This window comes from Odocoileus virginianus, chromosome 15 (genome assembly GCF_023699985.2).
Source record: "Odocoileus virginianus isolate 20LAN1187 ecotype Illinois chromosome 15, Ovbor_1.2, whole genome shotgun sequence".
NCBI lineage: Eukaryota > Metazoa > Chordata > Mammalia > Artiodactyla > Cervidae > Odocoileus > Odocoileus virginianus.
In genome coordinates, this window is record NC_069688.1 from 60,910,913 (window position 1) to 60,926,538 (window position 15,626).

The window sequence follows — 15,626 nt, forward strand, 5'->3', positions numbered from 1 at the left end:
GAATTGATGCTTTTGAACTGTGGTGTTGGAGAAGACTCTTGAGAGTCCCTTGGACTGCAAGGAGATCCAATCAGTCCATCCTAAAGGAGATTAGTCCTGAATATTCATTGGAAGGACTGATACTGAAAACGAAACTCCAATATTTTGGCCACCTGATGTGAAGAACTGACTCATTGGAAAAGACCCTGATGCTGGGAAAGATTGAAGGCGGGAGAAGGGGACGACAGAAGATGAGATGGTTGGATGGCATCACCAATTCAATGGACATGAGTTTGAGTAAACTCCAGGAGTTGGTGATAAGACAGGGAGGCCTGGCATGCTGCAGTCCATGGGGTCGCAAAGGGTCAGACACAACTTTTGAGCGACTGACCTGACCTGATGCATGCATGTGTGCTCAGCTGTGTCCGACTCTGCAGCCCCATGGACTGTAGCCCGCCAGGCTTCTCTGTCCATGGGATTTCCCAGGCAAGAATATTGGAGTGGATATGTATAACTAAATCACCCTGCTGTATACCTGAAACTAACACAATATTGTAGATAGATAAATATACTCCAACATAAAATGAAATTTTTAAAAAATTTAAAAGATATTAAAAAGAACTGACAGTTTTCAAATAACCCAGCACTTCTAATAGAGTGTTGCAGGTGAAAAAAAAATATGTTTCAAAGGCTTATTTCTCACTAACATAATGAGATTTACATTTTTATTAGAAAACATAAACTGACACTAGAATTTGCAGGAATATAGATGGGGAGGGGGGAGATAGGCATAATACCTATAATATAAAAAAATATATAAAGCTGAATTGTGTTATGACACCAGGATTGGCACCAGGACTAGTCGCAGGTGATATATATTGCTTTTTCTACACTTTTTCTGGGGTTATACTTTCCACATTTTAGATTTTAACCATGTATTAGAGTGCAAATATTAAATGTTATATTAAAAAGTTATTTAAATATGAAAGTCTATGACTATTTAAAAAAAAACTTCTTGCTAACCCTTAAATCCAAGGAGGGGAGGACAAGAGGCTCTAGGTAGAAGAGACAGGAAAGGATATTCCTTTTACATGTTAAAGTTAATTTGAAATCAAAACAAATACTGCTGAAGAGAGTAAACAAAGCAAAACTGAGCTCCTAGGAAGCGATGTCCAGGTCACCCAGCTCAGCAGGTCAGTAAGGGAAAAAGCAGGGTGGCCGGCATTTAGGGGAAGTGCTATTCACACTGAGAGCCCTGGGTCTTTTGCCCACTAGCGACAGCCTACGAGTCAGGCATAAAGAACTTTTACATTCCCAGGGAACATTCTGCAATGGATAAAAAATGTTCTCTTCTGTTGTCAGGTTCAACTGAATTCATTCAACAAATATTTACAAAATGCACAGTATGTATCCTGGCACTATTCTAGATAGTGAGAGTATTACTGGCTAATAAAACAAACTGAAAAAAAAATACTTCTTTTTGTGTAGTCTATGTACTAGTGAAGAGAACAGACAAGAAACAATGAATAAGTAAACTATACATTTAGTGTTAGAAGAGCATAAATGTTTCACCATTCCCGCTCCTAGAAAAGGGGAAAAAAGATGAAAAAAGGACAAGGAGTGAAATGGGGAGAAGAACTTTTCAACTGTGAACAGAATAAGCAGAGTAGGATTCACAGACAAAACAATAAGCAGGAAACATACAGGTACTACTGGGTGAAAGTGCATGCCAACCAGAGGAAACCAGAGCCCAGATGAGGAAGGCTCAGCTGTCTGAGGTACAGCTAACTTGCTACGGAAGCTGAGGCAGAGTGAATGAGGAGAAACGTCAGACGTGAGGCTGACAAGTTAACAGGGGTCAGATGCTCCAAGGGCTTAGAGGTCACGGTCAAGTACTCTGCGGAAACCACGGAAAGGTTTTGTGGAGTAACTTTTTACTTAAAAGAAAAAATAAAAAAGTAAAAAGTCTTGTATGAGGGACAGTGTTGTGTAGGTAGAAAGCAGAGTGGTACTCAGAGAAACACTCCAGGTGAGAGACCACGGTAGCTTGGACCAAAGTGACGGCAGTGGATATGGCGAGACACAGCTGGTCCTGAATACATTCTGAAGCTGAGGTAACTGGAACTCATGATGGACTGTATGTGACATGAGAGAGAGAGTAGTCAAGGACAATTACAAGATTTTTGGCTCAAACACACCTAAGAGTGGAGGTCCCTTCAACTAAGATGGGAAATATCCCAGGTAGAATAAGTCTGACTGATGGTAGTTACCAGGAAGAAGTTAAGAATAGCTATCAAGTAAGTAGCAGCAAAATTACAAGTGAAATGCTAGAGAAAAATCTGTGAGCTGGATAAGATTCACCAAGAGAATGAGTACAGACAGCAGAGAAGAGAGATCTGAGGGGGCACTTCGGGTACATCAATGTTAACAGGCTGACAGGAGAGCAGGGCCCCCCGTCACCCACAAAAAGGAGGAAGAAGACAGACCAGACAGGCAGAAGGAAATCAGGAGGCAGCGTCCCGGTACTATTTCTGTCAGGAGGGAGAAACTTCCTTCAAATACTCCTGACTGTGTCAAATTAGACAGAGCTGTAAACCAACCTAGGGACTAACCTAGTGGAGGGCACTGGTCCCCTTAGTAAGGTTAGTTAGGGTCAGTGAAACTTCCTTGTTGTTGGTTTGAGAGACAAACTAGAAACAGCAATTACACAGACACGTCTTTCAGGTAGTTTTCTTGCAAAGGGAAGCAATAATAATGAATTCTCCATTAAATGGATTTATGAGGTGATGAGTCATGGCTTTCCACTTGTTCACTTCTAATCTCAGAGCAGTAGCAGCTGATGAGAATGATACTGCAGAGAAAGATGGATGGTATGAAAATCACTGCTGGAGTAGCTAATCAGAAGAGGGAAAGACCTCGGGCACCAGCAGAGGGATTGGCCTTTGAGAGAATGATGACAATTTACCTTCAGGAGGAAAAGGGAAGACAGATGCTGACTGGTAAAGAGATGTAACTGTAGGAATTTCTGAAAAACTTTTATGGCTGCTTCCGTTGTCTTAGTAATATAAAGACATCACATCTAAGAGTAAGGATGAAGGAGAGACCTTTCAAACACTTCATTGAGCTATGTTTACCGGGAAAGCCGTGTTGAGCGTCTTTCCCTGAGCCTGCAGAGGCAGAATGTGACTATTAGGAGCGCAGACTCAGTGGACAGACTGCCTTGGTCTGAAACCACCTCCATCACTTGCTGTACGACTTTGCATAAGTCAACATGCTCCCTAGGCCTCCATTTCCACACTTGGAAAGTAAGAGTATCAACCTCAAGCAACTGTTGGAAGATAAAAGCTAATTTATATAAAGTGCTTAGAAGAATCCTTGGCGCATCAATAATCACTAGATAAATACCTACTATTGTTCTTAAGGAAGTATATGCCACAAACCCACTCTGTAATACAGTAGAGCAAAACACATATACTAGATTATTACTTGAGTAGATTTTCTTGATACATAATGTAAAATTTGCTTGAGGCTAAATTAGAAGTCAAACTTTACATTCTCATTAAACAGCATCTCAGAACTTCACTTACACAGATGACTTCCCATTGCGAGGATCTTTGAATGTTGTTGTTCTTGTATTATGATCAACAAAGTACCTCACACCTTCCCGGGTATACCTAATTTCCCAACCTTCTGGCAGGGGTTCTTCATTCTGCAAACTAAAAGATAAAGTTAAAGTCACACAAGGTGAACATTATTGAGATGCTAAAAACGCCTGAATTGAGGTTTACTTGATTCCGTCTTCCGACATGCAAGATCACTTAAGTAAGGCTGTAGTATATACTTACCCTTGAGTTCTGGGATCTTCCCACTGAGTTGTTTTTGTGTTATGATTCACGAAGTAAACTCTGTCTGTTGAATCCACTCTTTTTTCTAAAAAATAGAGTGAGCATGGCATTTAATAACTATTTGCTATATATACATTTCAATATTTTTATCAACAACACATTAGCTTACCCCAGCCTGGTGGCAAAGGCCCGTATGGGTCATTTTCTGCAGCTAACATTGAAGCCTGATTGGAGAAAAGGATTGGGAGGAGAAGTTAAAAAAAAACAGGCTTTTAATATAAAAGCATAAACTAAGCACTTAGCTGAATCACATTTAATAGTCATTTTCTAAAAAATATGAAAAGGAAATGTGAATATAGTAATTTCAAGGCACAAAATCCTAAAAATGTGATGAGTTAAGAGGAGTTAAATAAGTGATAAATTATTAGCTTTTCTATAATGATTTAGAAATAATGTATCAACATCAGCACTGTTAATCTCTGTAACAGTCCATAAGAGTGAAATGACATGAGAGAAAATAACATACAGAAAATTGTAATGTTTAAATGAGGTAACATTATTTGCTGAAAAACAGTATAATCACCACAGCTCTCTTTAAAACAAATGTCTACTAACATAATAATATTAAATTCCAGAATTATCTTTTAAAAATAAACTTCTACCTTTGTATTAATATATTTTATACATTCAAACACACATAAAAACATGTTAATGCTTACATATTATGACAACTCAGAAACATATTCAAAAGAAAAGAAACATCTTTACCATCAGTTTTTAAGAAAAGACAAATAAAAAATTACCTGAAAAATCATTTCTTAATGATAAAACACATACATCTTGATAAATATTTTATAACTTCATAACAGATACTATGAATTGTACTCAATTATCATTTAGACAACTAAATGTCAAGCTTAGGATGTTCTGTTTGTGCCGAAGAACATATTTCTGATGCACTGCTGCTGCTAAGTCGCGTCAGTCGTGTCTGACTCTGCGACCCCACAGAAGGCAACCAGGCTCCTCCATCTCTGGGATTTTCCAGGCAAGAACACTGGAGCGGGCTGCCATTGCTTTCTCCGCTTCTGACGCACACCATTACCTAATTCTGCCCTATTTCCCCAAGGTTTTCCAGATATACAGCAAAGTCCAACCACAACAAATGCACACACACAACCTGTTTAGTACATACAGCTAAAGGAAGGAACATTCCCACAGATTTCTGCACAAGCTACTCAGGAACCAAGAACTGATAGCACAAGATGCTGAGCAGGCTGGGCTGGCTCACCCTCTGATGGTCAGAAAACCAGGAGAATGGACCAACCTTCAAATGAGAACCTTCTACTTAACCTCCCAAAAATGCACAGCTGAATGAGCCTGCCCGAGGCAGGATTCTGAAGAGCTGTTTTGTGTGTCTTTACTAATTCCTTTCCACATTTTGGGGTTTCAAGCTGCCCCAAAACACTACCTGGAGATGCCCAGTACTTGAGACTTATACTTTCTACTTCTTGAGATCAAATCTATTTAAAGAGAAGTCCTCTCCCCATCCCCCAAACTCTTGTGGATGTTTGCTTATGACAGTAAATCACCAATTGATCAACTTTTCAGACAGCGTTACACTTTTTTGGACAAAACTATCTCCGATCCCAAGAATACATATTTAGTGGGCCAAAACAGATGAAAGCATTTCTACAAACCAGGGATGGAAACAGAATAGCTGGAATATGGCAAGACTGGCCTTAAGTAAAGTCAGGAGGCAACCAGTTTTTTTTAAAGCAAACAAAAAGATTATAACTCAAAGTAGAAGATTGGGAACTAGCCAAGACATATTATATTATTAGTAAATTGTATTTATGAGACTACCTCTTAATAAGGACAAAAGCATGAGTGTATAGCTATGTAAACTAGGATTTTTAAAAAAAAACAAAGTGCTTCTGTATATAAGAAATGTTAATTATTTACTAAAGATCAACTAAAAACGATCTCGCAATCTCTAACATTTAAGAAAGCCATCCGGCGCCGGCGCCCCGAGTTACCGAGTACAGGTAGCGCTGGTTGAACTGCTGCATGGCGCCCTGCAGCTGGCTGCGCTGCGACTGCCACTGCTCGAAGTTCCGCACGGACTCCATGGTGGGCCGCTGCCAGGTGGTCGTCCTGGTGTTGTGGTCCACGTAGTACACTCTTCCCCGGTCATCCACTCTTCTCTCCCAACTGCCGAGAGTAAATGGAGCGGTGGCAAAAATGAAAGCAAACAACAACCTCTTCATACAAGAAACTGGAAAGCACTTAGGTAATATGTTACCTAAATAATTTAAAAATCAAGTCCAAGACACAATAAGTTTAAAAGAATGTAAATACTGATATTCTTCAGAAAATTTATGAACATGTAACTTGCTATCTATTTAGCTAAATTACCTTCCCGTTCTTCCCATACATGATTTCTAAGGACTGTCTAAAAAAAGAGGCCATAGACTGAACAGTATCAATGTGACTACTCTCCCTCTTTCTTTGATAAACATTTACTGACTGCTAACTGTATACCTCTGGAAGAAGCACAAGCTGGAATCAAGACTGCCGGGAGAAATATCAATAACCTCAGATATGTAGATGACACCACCCCCATGGCAGAAAGTGAAGAACTAAAAAGCCTCTTGATGAAAGTGAAAGAGGAGAGTGAAAAAGTTGGCTTAAAGCTCAACATTCAGAAAACTAAGATCATGGCATTTGGTCCCATCACCTCATGGGAAATAGATGGGGAGACAGTGGAAACAGTGACAGACTTTATTTTTTGGGCTCCAACATCACTGCAGATGGTGACTGCAGCCATGAAATTAAAAGATGCTTACTCCTTGGAAGGAAAGTTATGACCAACCTAGATAGCATATTAAAAAGCAGAGACATTACTTTGCCAACAAAGGTCCATCTAGTCAAGGCTACGGTTTTTCCAGTGGTCATGTATGGATGTGAGAGTTGGACTGTGAAGAAAGCTGAGCGCCGAAAAATTTATGCTTTTGAACTGTGGTGTTGGAGAAGACTCTTGAGAGTCCCTTGGACTGCAAGGAGATCCAACCAGTCCATCCTAAAGGGGATCAGTCCTGGTGTTCATTGGAAGGACTGATGCTGAAGCTGAAACTCCAGTACTTTGGTCACCTCATGAGAAGAGTTGACTCATTGGAAAAGACCCTGATGCTGGGAGGGATTGGGGGCAGGAGGAGAAGAGGCTGGATGGCATCACTGACTCGATGAACATGAGTTTGAGTAAACTCTGGGAGTTGGCGATGGACAGGGAGGCCTGGCGTGCTGCAATTCATGGGGTCGCAAAGAGTCAGACACGACTGAGCGACTGAACTGAACTGAACTGTATACCGAGCAATCTGCCTCTATCATCCCTGCCCATGTAAAGGGTTTTAACTCAACTTGTACAGCTTTTTAATCAACCTTCTGTGGCCACGCTGCTGCTGAACTAAAGTGCAGACTGAGCCATGCCATTCTGCCTATCACCGTTTGCTGGCACAACAATGAACCCAGTCACCATCTCAGCCTCACCTCCCTTCTTCAGCCTCACCCTCACTTTCCTTTCTTTCAAGGGACCCATACGAGGGGCCAAATCAACTCCTGGCAGGCCCCAAATATGTCAGAAGTCTCATCCCGTCATGCCTGTTTCAGTCCTCTCAGAACGGAATACCCTCTCCACCAGCCAGAAGACTCCCTGGCCTCCTGGACCCCTACCCTCCAGGGTTCAGTTCACCTCCAGTCAATCTATATTCTTAATTCATAAGCTTTCGATATCCTTTCAGCAACCATTTTCACAAGATAACACACTTGTTGCCTTTAATTTTCTGGACTTTGAATATGTTTATACTGGCAAGCTCTGAGTTGCATCTGGAAGGACTATTAGTGAATACCAGCCTAATAGCACAAGTTTTATTTAGTATGTAATAGGAATGCCTCTTCATTTAAAATGCTCTATTAACTTCAGCCATAATACAATTTTACTTGTAACGATCTTCTAGATAATAATTTTGAATAACACTAGGATCTCTTACGTAAGTATCACACAACTGCATAGTTTAGATCCCTGTCTATGAAGAAACACACACATAAACTACCCTAAATATGACTCTCATTCCTTAAAAAAATAGCAAGGACTGACACTGGATCAGAAGTCTGCAACTCCTCTCAGTAAACTCATGCCAGTGTTCGACATCTCTTAATCTCCTGAGGAAGCCCTTCAGACTGTTAATGAGACACAGGGTAACAAATCTCACCTACTGAACGTTTACTATTCACAAAAGCAAATCAAGGAAACATAACATGCAGTAGGAAAGAACCACTTTATATTGCATTAACTGAGCTTTTAAAATTCCATGTATGAAACACAGCTGAAGCCGGAGAAGACATTGCCTTACCCTGGAGGCAGAGGCTGCGGCCTCTCCCATGTGGTCGTCCGTGTGTTATGATCCACGTAGTAGGTTCTACCATGAGGATCTTTTCTCTGTTCCCACCTTTAAGAAAAATACAGAAATAAAAGAACAAGCTAAAGACAGTCTGAAGAACAATTCCTGTTTTTCTTTTTTTATGATTCCTTTTTATAAGCCAAAAAATTACAGGTATGTTTTAAAGCATCATATTTACACACAAAATGAAGTTGCTTCTTTTGGGCTTTGTAAGTGCTTAATTATTCCCTTTTCATTAGCAGTACTGGAAACTTCCCAGCTTCCCAGGGGGCGCTAGTGCTAAGGACCCACCTGTCAATGCAGGAGACATTGGTGGGTTCGATCCCTGGGTGGGGAAGATCCCCTGGAGAAGGGCATGGCAACCCACTCCAGGATCCTTGCCTGGAGAATTCCACGGACAGGGGAGCCTGGTGGTCTACAGTCCATTGGGTCACACAGACTCGGACATAACTGAAGTGATTTACCAACAACAGCACACACTGGAAACTCAGGAAGTTCATTTAGCAGAGGAAGACAGAATAACACCCAAAGTTTTTTAAAGTTACTAATTCACGGAATTTCAAATCATCACAAAACAGAAATTTAATCAAGGGCTGAAGAAACTGTCACCCTAGCATCATGCCCAAAGGAGAAAATGTCAGTGAAGTGACATCTGTTTGGGGAAATGAAAAAATGCACATCTAAGAGTTTAGCAGAAACGGCACTGAAGTATGGCATGAGACAGTGCCCTGCAAACCCCCTCTTCCATCTGCGCACAGGGTCTGCTTTTGTGTATGTCACCCCTCTCCTGTCTCTGGTGCGCCTCTGAGTTTAAGCACACCCTAACTTATCTTCCTCTGCTCCATCTCAGACACATCCACCTCTTCCTCCCCCCACCCTTGTTCTCTCCTCTGCGCTCCTTCATCCCTCCTCTCTACTCTCTTCTTGGCATAGCACAGAAGAAAAAACTTTAAACGTTAAAAACAGAAACTTCGTATTTCTGAGTTTAACATTCTTGTTCTCAGCTGAGAGTAGAATAAATGGGAAATATTTTCCTCTCAAACACGAGGATTCAATTTAATTTGACTTCTTTTTAACTGGAGAAAAGTGAAACTGAAAGTTGCTCAGTCATGTCCAAATCTTTCTGATCCCAGGGACTAGTGCCTGCTAGGCTTCTCTATCCCTGGGAAAGAATACTGGATGGGTTGCCATTGCCTTCTCCAGGGGATCTTCCTGACCCAGGGGTCAAACCCTGGTCTCCTGCATTGCAAGGAGTATAATGTAAGAGGAGTGTAATGTACACAACCGAGTGTACCATCCATAAAACGGGCTATGACGCCGTTTTGTAATTTGATCCTAAGTTAGCTGGAAATAGCTCTAATTTAATATTCAATATTCAGTAAGCACTTAGGTTCCAACTATAATTCTAGCCACTAGTTCTTAACTTTTCCACATCACTTGCAGATTTCAGGGTTTTCCTCCAAAGAGAATTTATCTTACTCAAACTAAATTGTTTGCTACACACATCATATGAAGACCCCCTTCTGGATATCATCTTTGTAATTTTCTGCATTCCATTCATTAGATCACGCGAAGGCAGCCTTTTTCTGTGAAGTACTAGATAGTAAATACTTTAGACTTTGTGGGCTAAAATACAAAGTCAGGACTATTATGTAGGTACTAACATAATAAGAGCAAAAACTCCTGTCATGCCCCACTGCATCTTCCTGAGGTAGGTCACCCAGGCTGTGGATGTGCCATGTTCCCGCCCTCTGCTGACAACACTCATGGAACAAAGAACTCCTGGCCGCAGGGGAGGAGTCTGGTCAATTCCACCACCCGCCCCAGTGACCAGGATCTCAGGGTGCTTCTCCTTCTGCCCCAGCAGCTGGTCCACAGGGAGGCAACTCGCTGAACTGTCACTCCCATAGTGAGAGTTTACCTTTTGGGGCAGGACCACTGCCGAGAACGAGCCCCAGTGCATGTGGGGTGACCAGAGCTAGTGTCGGGCAGCAGTGAGGAGGGACAGTGCTGGCGGGGGAGACAGCGGGACGAGGGTAAGGGGCTTGCCCTGGGCCTGGCCAGGGACTCAGCAACAGCCAGCTACAGCTGAGCCCGCACGTCCTGCAGCAGTGACGGGTCAAACCGCTCAGAGACTAGATCGTCCCTGCAGTGGGAATTCCTAAGACCCTTTCAAACAGCTGCAAATTACCAGGCCAAGTGATGGGACTCCCCAACAGAATTCTTCAATCTCAAGGGGATAAGTGCTAATTTATAAGTGCTACATGTCACCTTCAACCATAATACTCTCCTGTCCCTACTATTCTGATACAGCTTCCATATCTCATATATATACATTCCTAAAACTTACTGCTGAAAAAAACCTTATTTAAAAAAGGGAAAGTAATAGTAAATGTGGGAGAATTTTGCTAGATGTATTATAGTAAAAATGACAGGATGTAGTAACTGACTGGGTAACGAATGGGCTCTCACAAACCACGGTCAATAGCTGCCCCTCTCTGCTGCTGCCTGGCTTGCTAACCTCTCTGCTGCCCACCCTTTAGGTCACTCTCATCTTTTAAAATAAAAAAAGTACTCCTCAATACTGGGTCTTTTCTGGCTTGCTTCTACCAAACGTTCCTCTTTCCCTGTGTGTTCATAGGGACAAACTTGCATGCACTAGTTCTCACTCTTTCAAAGAGTTTTCTATCACATTTCCACCCATTCCATTCACTCCATCACACAGAAATCGGAATACAGCTCTCCTTCCCAGAAATCATTCTGTCAAAGGTCAACAATAAATAAGCTCTTTGTGGCTAAATTCAACGGTGCCTTTCAGTTCTCATGTTACCTGAATTTTCAGTAGGTTTTGACCTTGTTAACAATTTCCTCCAAAGCATTTACAAAGCCAGGGCCTTTGCCCAATTGCTCACTCACTCAAAATCACTGCATCAAGCACTAGTTCACTTATGTTTACTGAGTACCTGCTACATGGCAGGTGTTGTTTTAGGCACGAGGGATACAGAAATGGACAAAATAAAGCTCCCTTTTCGGTGTAGTGGAGAGAAAACTGATAAATACACAAATATATGTGACATAATGATTTAAGTGTTGAAAAGTAATACAAATAACATCATGCTGATTAAAAGGACCCTACTCAAGAGTTTATACTGATTCCATTTATGTGAAGTTCCACCACAGGGAAAACTAATCTATAACCTATTGTGGAAAAATACTTGCAGGGAGGAACAGCGTTGCCTCCCTAAAAGTGGGAGCAGGATTGAACGAAAGGGGCTTGAGAGAACTCTCTAAGGTGACGACAGCACTCTCATCTTGATAAAGGTCTGCGTTATTCCCACCTGTCGAAACGCATCAGTGACACACTTAAGACAGCCTTTCTATGTAAACTTCACCTAAAAACTTGTAAACAAACACCGAACTCTAGTGAATGACATGCAAGCTCAAGTTCTGAGGGGCAAAATGTACAACTACAACTTACTTAATTAGACTTAAACATCAGACAAATGGAGAAGTGCAGAGATACGTGATAAAGCAGAGAGAGTAAAATATCAACTACAGAACCTAGCGATAGACAGATATACAGGTGTTCACTGTAAAATTCTTTATATTTTTCTGCATGTTTGTAAATTTTCTTAACAGAAGGTTGGAAAAAAATAAGGCGGGGTTGGGGATAGGGACAGGGCGGCCTGATTTGAGGGAATCAGGAAAGGCCTCTGGAGCAAGGTGACGTTTGGGCAGAGACACGCTCATATCTGAGGAATAACACTCCTCACAGAAGTCAGAGCAAATGCAAAGGGCTTTATGTAAGACCATACTGGGCATAATCCTCAGGCTAGAACAGGCTCCCTTCAGAGCACTCGTAATTCTGGGCACTAATGAAATAAGTCGCCAAAGAGACAAATTACAGGAACTAAAAAACATTTCTGAGGAAAGAGAGAAGATGATGTAGATTTGAAAACTGCTAAGATGCTTACAGAAGCCAAGTACTGCCTAAGCCAGAAGAACCAATCTTGGCCCCACTCTCGCATTCCACCTCCCACAGCTAATTCCCACAACCCACTGTAACATCACCCCAAGAAGACTAGCATCCACCTTGGGGCAGTCTATTTTAATTTCTCACTGGGGTTAGTAGCTTCTAACCTTTACAGGCAACAGCTCAGAGAGTAAGAATACATCTTACATGAATGCATCTGTTCATCCTAGGCTGCTATTTACCTACAGATTTTACACACACAAAAGCACACCAGAAAAACAAACTTTCAGGAAACAATGTTTACTTAACACACTCCAGGTTTCCACTCTGGTCAATATTGATTTACTTTATTACGTTTTCAAATGCTGGTCACAATCTATTACTGGCTGCAACTTGCAATTTGAAAATCACTCATCTAGATTCCTCATTCATGTAGATGCCTACAAAAGTCTCTTCATGCAAAGTTCACATACAGTGGCTACAAGCACGTGGAAGCATTTACCTGGCCCCACAGAATTAAGTTTATGTACTTATCATTTTAAACAGGAATGTGCCCACTTTTCTCATTTATAAAAGCCTGGCTTGCTTTGTTCTGCTTTGTCTTCTTAACTCCTCATCTGTCTATACCACTTCTAGAACAATCTTGAAATGCAAAAATGACTGTGCCACTCCCCTGCTTAAAATTCTTGGGTGTTTATTCATGGTTCTACGGGGGGCGGGGGGGGGGGGGGGGGTGGACTCCCAAAGCTTTAGCAGCTATACAGAACTCTTCAGAGGGCTGTTTACTCTTCTGTACTACACAGTCTGCTTCCTCAAATGCTCAACTCAAGCTGTAACAAAATATCACTTCCTGAGTTGTTTATTCATTTCTGGGTGTCAGAGATCTGAATATGCAGTTAGCTCCACTGAAAATGAAACCTTTCAGCACATGTGCCTTCTTCATTGCTTTGCTAACGCCTACTCCTGTTTTAGAAACCACTGAAGGGTCATCTCTTCCAGAAAGTATTCTTTGATCTCAGTATCACAGGATATCCTATTAAACCCCCTCTACACATGTTCCCCCCCACAGCACCCTAAACTTGGATGTCTATCTTAGCTTTAATTAAATTGTATAGTCAATGACTATTTACTTATCTTTATCTCCCATCAGATCAGAGGTTCTTGACAGTATGGAAAGCTTCTTATATATCAATGTCATAAGGGCAAACACGTGAGACTAAGATAAATGCCTAATGATAAGTTGTCAAAGAGAAGACAAAGGAACGCTGAGAGATTTTTGAGAGGAAGGAAAGATACTACATGGCCAAAAATGCTTGCAGGAGACAGTGGAGATTTCCAGTAAGTGGATAAAAATAAGCTCAGAGAAAGGTCTGGCCTTGACGTATAAATTTAACAGCTAAAATGATGGGAGAGTGCAAGACTCAAGAGAAGCTCCCAGGAGCCCGCCAAAGCCTGAAACCACGATGAGGCAACAGGCAAAGTCACATAATCCAGTGAGGAGCACTGAGAAAAATGCAGTTCAGAGAGTCAGTGAGGGTCTGGACACAGCAACTGTGACGGGAGATGAGGGCACTGAGGTCGAGCCCGCTGGAGGCGCCCTTTTCACAGCGGCGAGAGGCGGCAGTTCTCGCCGCTGTAGTCGGTAGGACTGTACACACTGTCCTGGACACAGCACACTTTGCGCACTGGGGGTCCCCAGCTCTAGGGCCATGGACTGGTCTCGGTCCCCAGCCTGGCAGGAGCTGGGGATGTGCCGCGGCGGGGTGGAGAGGACGCATCTCCATCTGTATTCACGGCTGCTCCCCAGAGCTCGCGATACCACCTGCAATCCGCCTCCTGTCAGATCAGCAGCATTTGATTCTCAGAGGCACTCGAAACGTATTAAGTAAATATGGGAGAGATGACCAAATGGAATACACAGAATATTCTTTAAAGAAAATCATAGGAAGCTGAATTATTACCGTACAAAATTAAAAGACAAAGAATTATTCCCCGGTAGCTCAGCTGGTAAAGAGTCTGACTGCAATGCAGGAGACCCCGGTTCGATTCCTGGGTTGGGAGGATCCCCTGGAGAAGGGAAAAGCTACCCACACCAGTATCCTGGCCTGGAGAATTTCATGGACTGTATAGTCTATGGGGTCACAGAGAATCAGACACTACTGAGTGACTTTCACTTTCAATGAAAACCTGAGTTTATAACAGTGCTTCTCAGCAGACTTACTGGATCGCTCCCAGCACTGAGTACAAACAGAAAAAAAGATGGCTACTTGCTTCAAGCTTAGCCTGGGAAGGCAACAGTAAAGAAAGCTAGAGAACTGAGGCTATTATAGACAGAGTCACAGTCACTCCTTTCTAAAAGTAAGCCAAGAATCAAATAGACAGTCGTGGAAAATAATATAAGGTTTTTTCTTCTTCCAGTCATATAGCACATGTTGTAACTAAAACTTGCAATTGTTCTTAGTTTTAAAGAAATACTTGGTTTGTAGCAAATAAATTGTATGAATTAGATTCCAACTTAGATTTCAAATAACTGAACAATGGAAAAATTTCATATACATATTCAACTCTCAGGTTGTTATTAAAAAGTTGCTATTAAATGTAAGTCACACATGTTTAAAAAAAAAAATAACATACCCTGTTGGCAGCGTTTCTGTGTTGGTACTTCCAGACTGCTGTCGGACAGGTTCCATACATCCGTCCGGCTGTCTTAATTTGGCTGCTTCAAAAGCAGAGCTACTTGCAGAATTGGAGATGGAAGGATCTAACGTATTTTGAGCTTCAGATCCAAAGGCTGCACTGTTAGAGACAATACATTCATTGTTTTCCGAGGAGGTCAGTGTTTCTTGAACTGGAGGGTCTTCAACAGGAGTACTAGTGCAATTTGAAGACAAGGCGGGTTCTCCAGATACTATTGCAGTACCCGTGCTGGAAGCATTATCAGTCGGTGCAGATGAGGGTGAGTCTCCATTAACTGAGAAGGGAAAATCAGTAAGATGGTCTGTCAAGAAACGACCAAGCACCCAATTAACTCATCAACTGTATTTATTCAGAGCCTAATTCACACTGAGCAATGTATTAGGTACTGATGGAAATAAGATAGATAATACTTTTTGTGGCTCATATTTTTGAGATGAATGTTAAATAAAAAAAAACATAATATATATGTAACAATAACCCAAACTTAAGGAAAGAGAAATCAACATGAACAAATGTTTTTTCCTCCAAACAATCAATTCTGAATATCTACATGGATTATATAAAAACTTCAAAATGACCCCATTCAATCTCCCTTTTCCTATGCAAATACAGCTAATATCAAAATAACTCTTGTCAAATATAAAGTGGCATTAACTCAAGACAGTATTGCAGAGG

At 41.6% G+C, this 15,626-nt stretch overlaps 1 protein-coding gene across 4 annotated transcripts in view; it reads right to left on the reverse strand.

Moving 5' to 3' along the window:
• Positions 1 to 15,626, reverse strand: part of WWP1 (WW domain containing E3 ubiquitin protein ligase 1) — a 136,871-nt gene that overhangs the window by 40,497 nt on the left and 80,748 nt on the right. For all 4 annotated transcript variants that reach the window (XM_070477429.1, XM_070477430.1, XM_070477428.1 and 1 more), the window contains 6 exons: positions 14,889 to 15,225; positions 8,234 to 8,329; positions 5,861 to 6,035; positions 3,994 to 4,048; positions 3,825 to 3,909; positions 3,567 to 3,695 (listed from right to left, as the gene is read on the reverse strand). In XM_070477429.1, the coding sequence (XP_070333530.1) occupies positions 3,567 to 3,695; positions 3,825 to 3,909; positions 3,994 to 4,048; positions 5,861 to 6,035; positions 8,234 to 8,329; positions 14,889 to 15,225 (877 nt within the window). The remainder of the gene's footprint in view (positions 1 to 3,566; positions 3,696 to 3,824; positions 3,910 to 3,993; positions 4,049 to 5,860; positions 6,036 to 8,233; positions 8,330 to 14,888; positions 15,226 to 15,626) is intronic.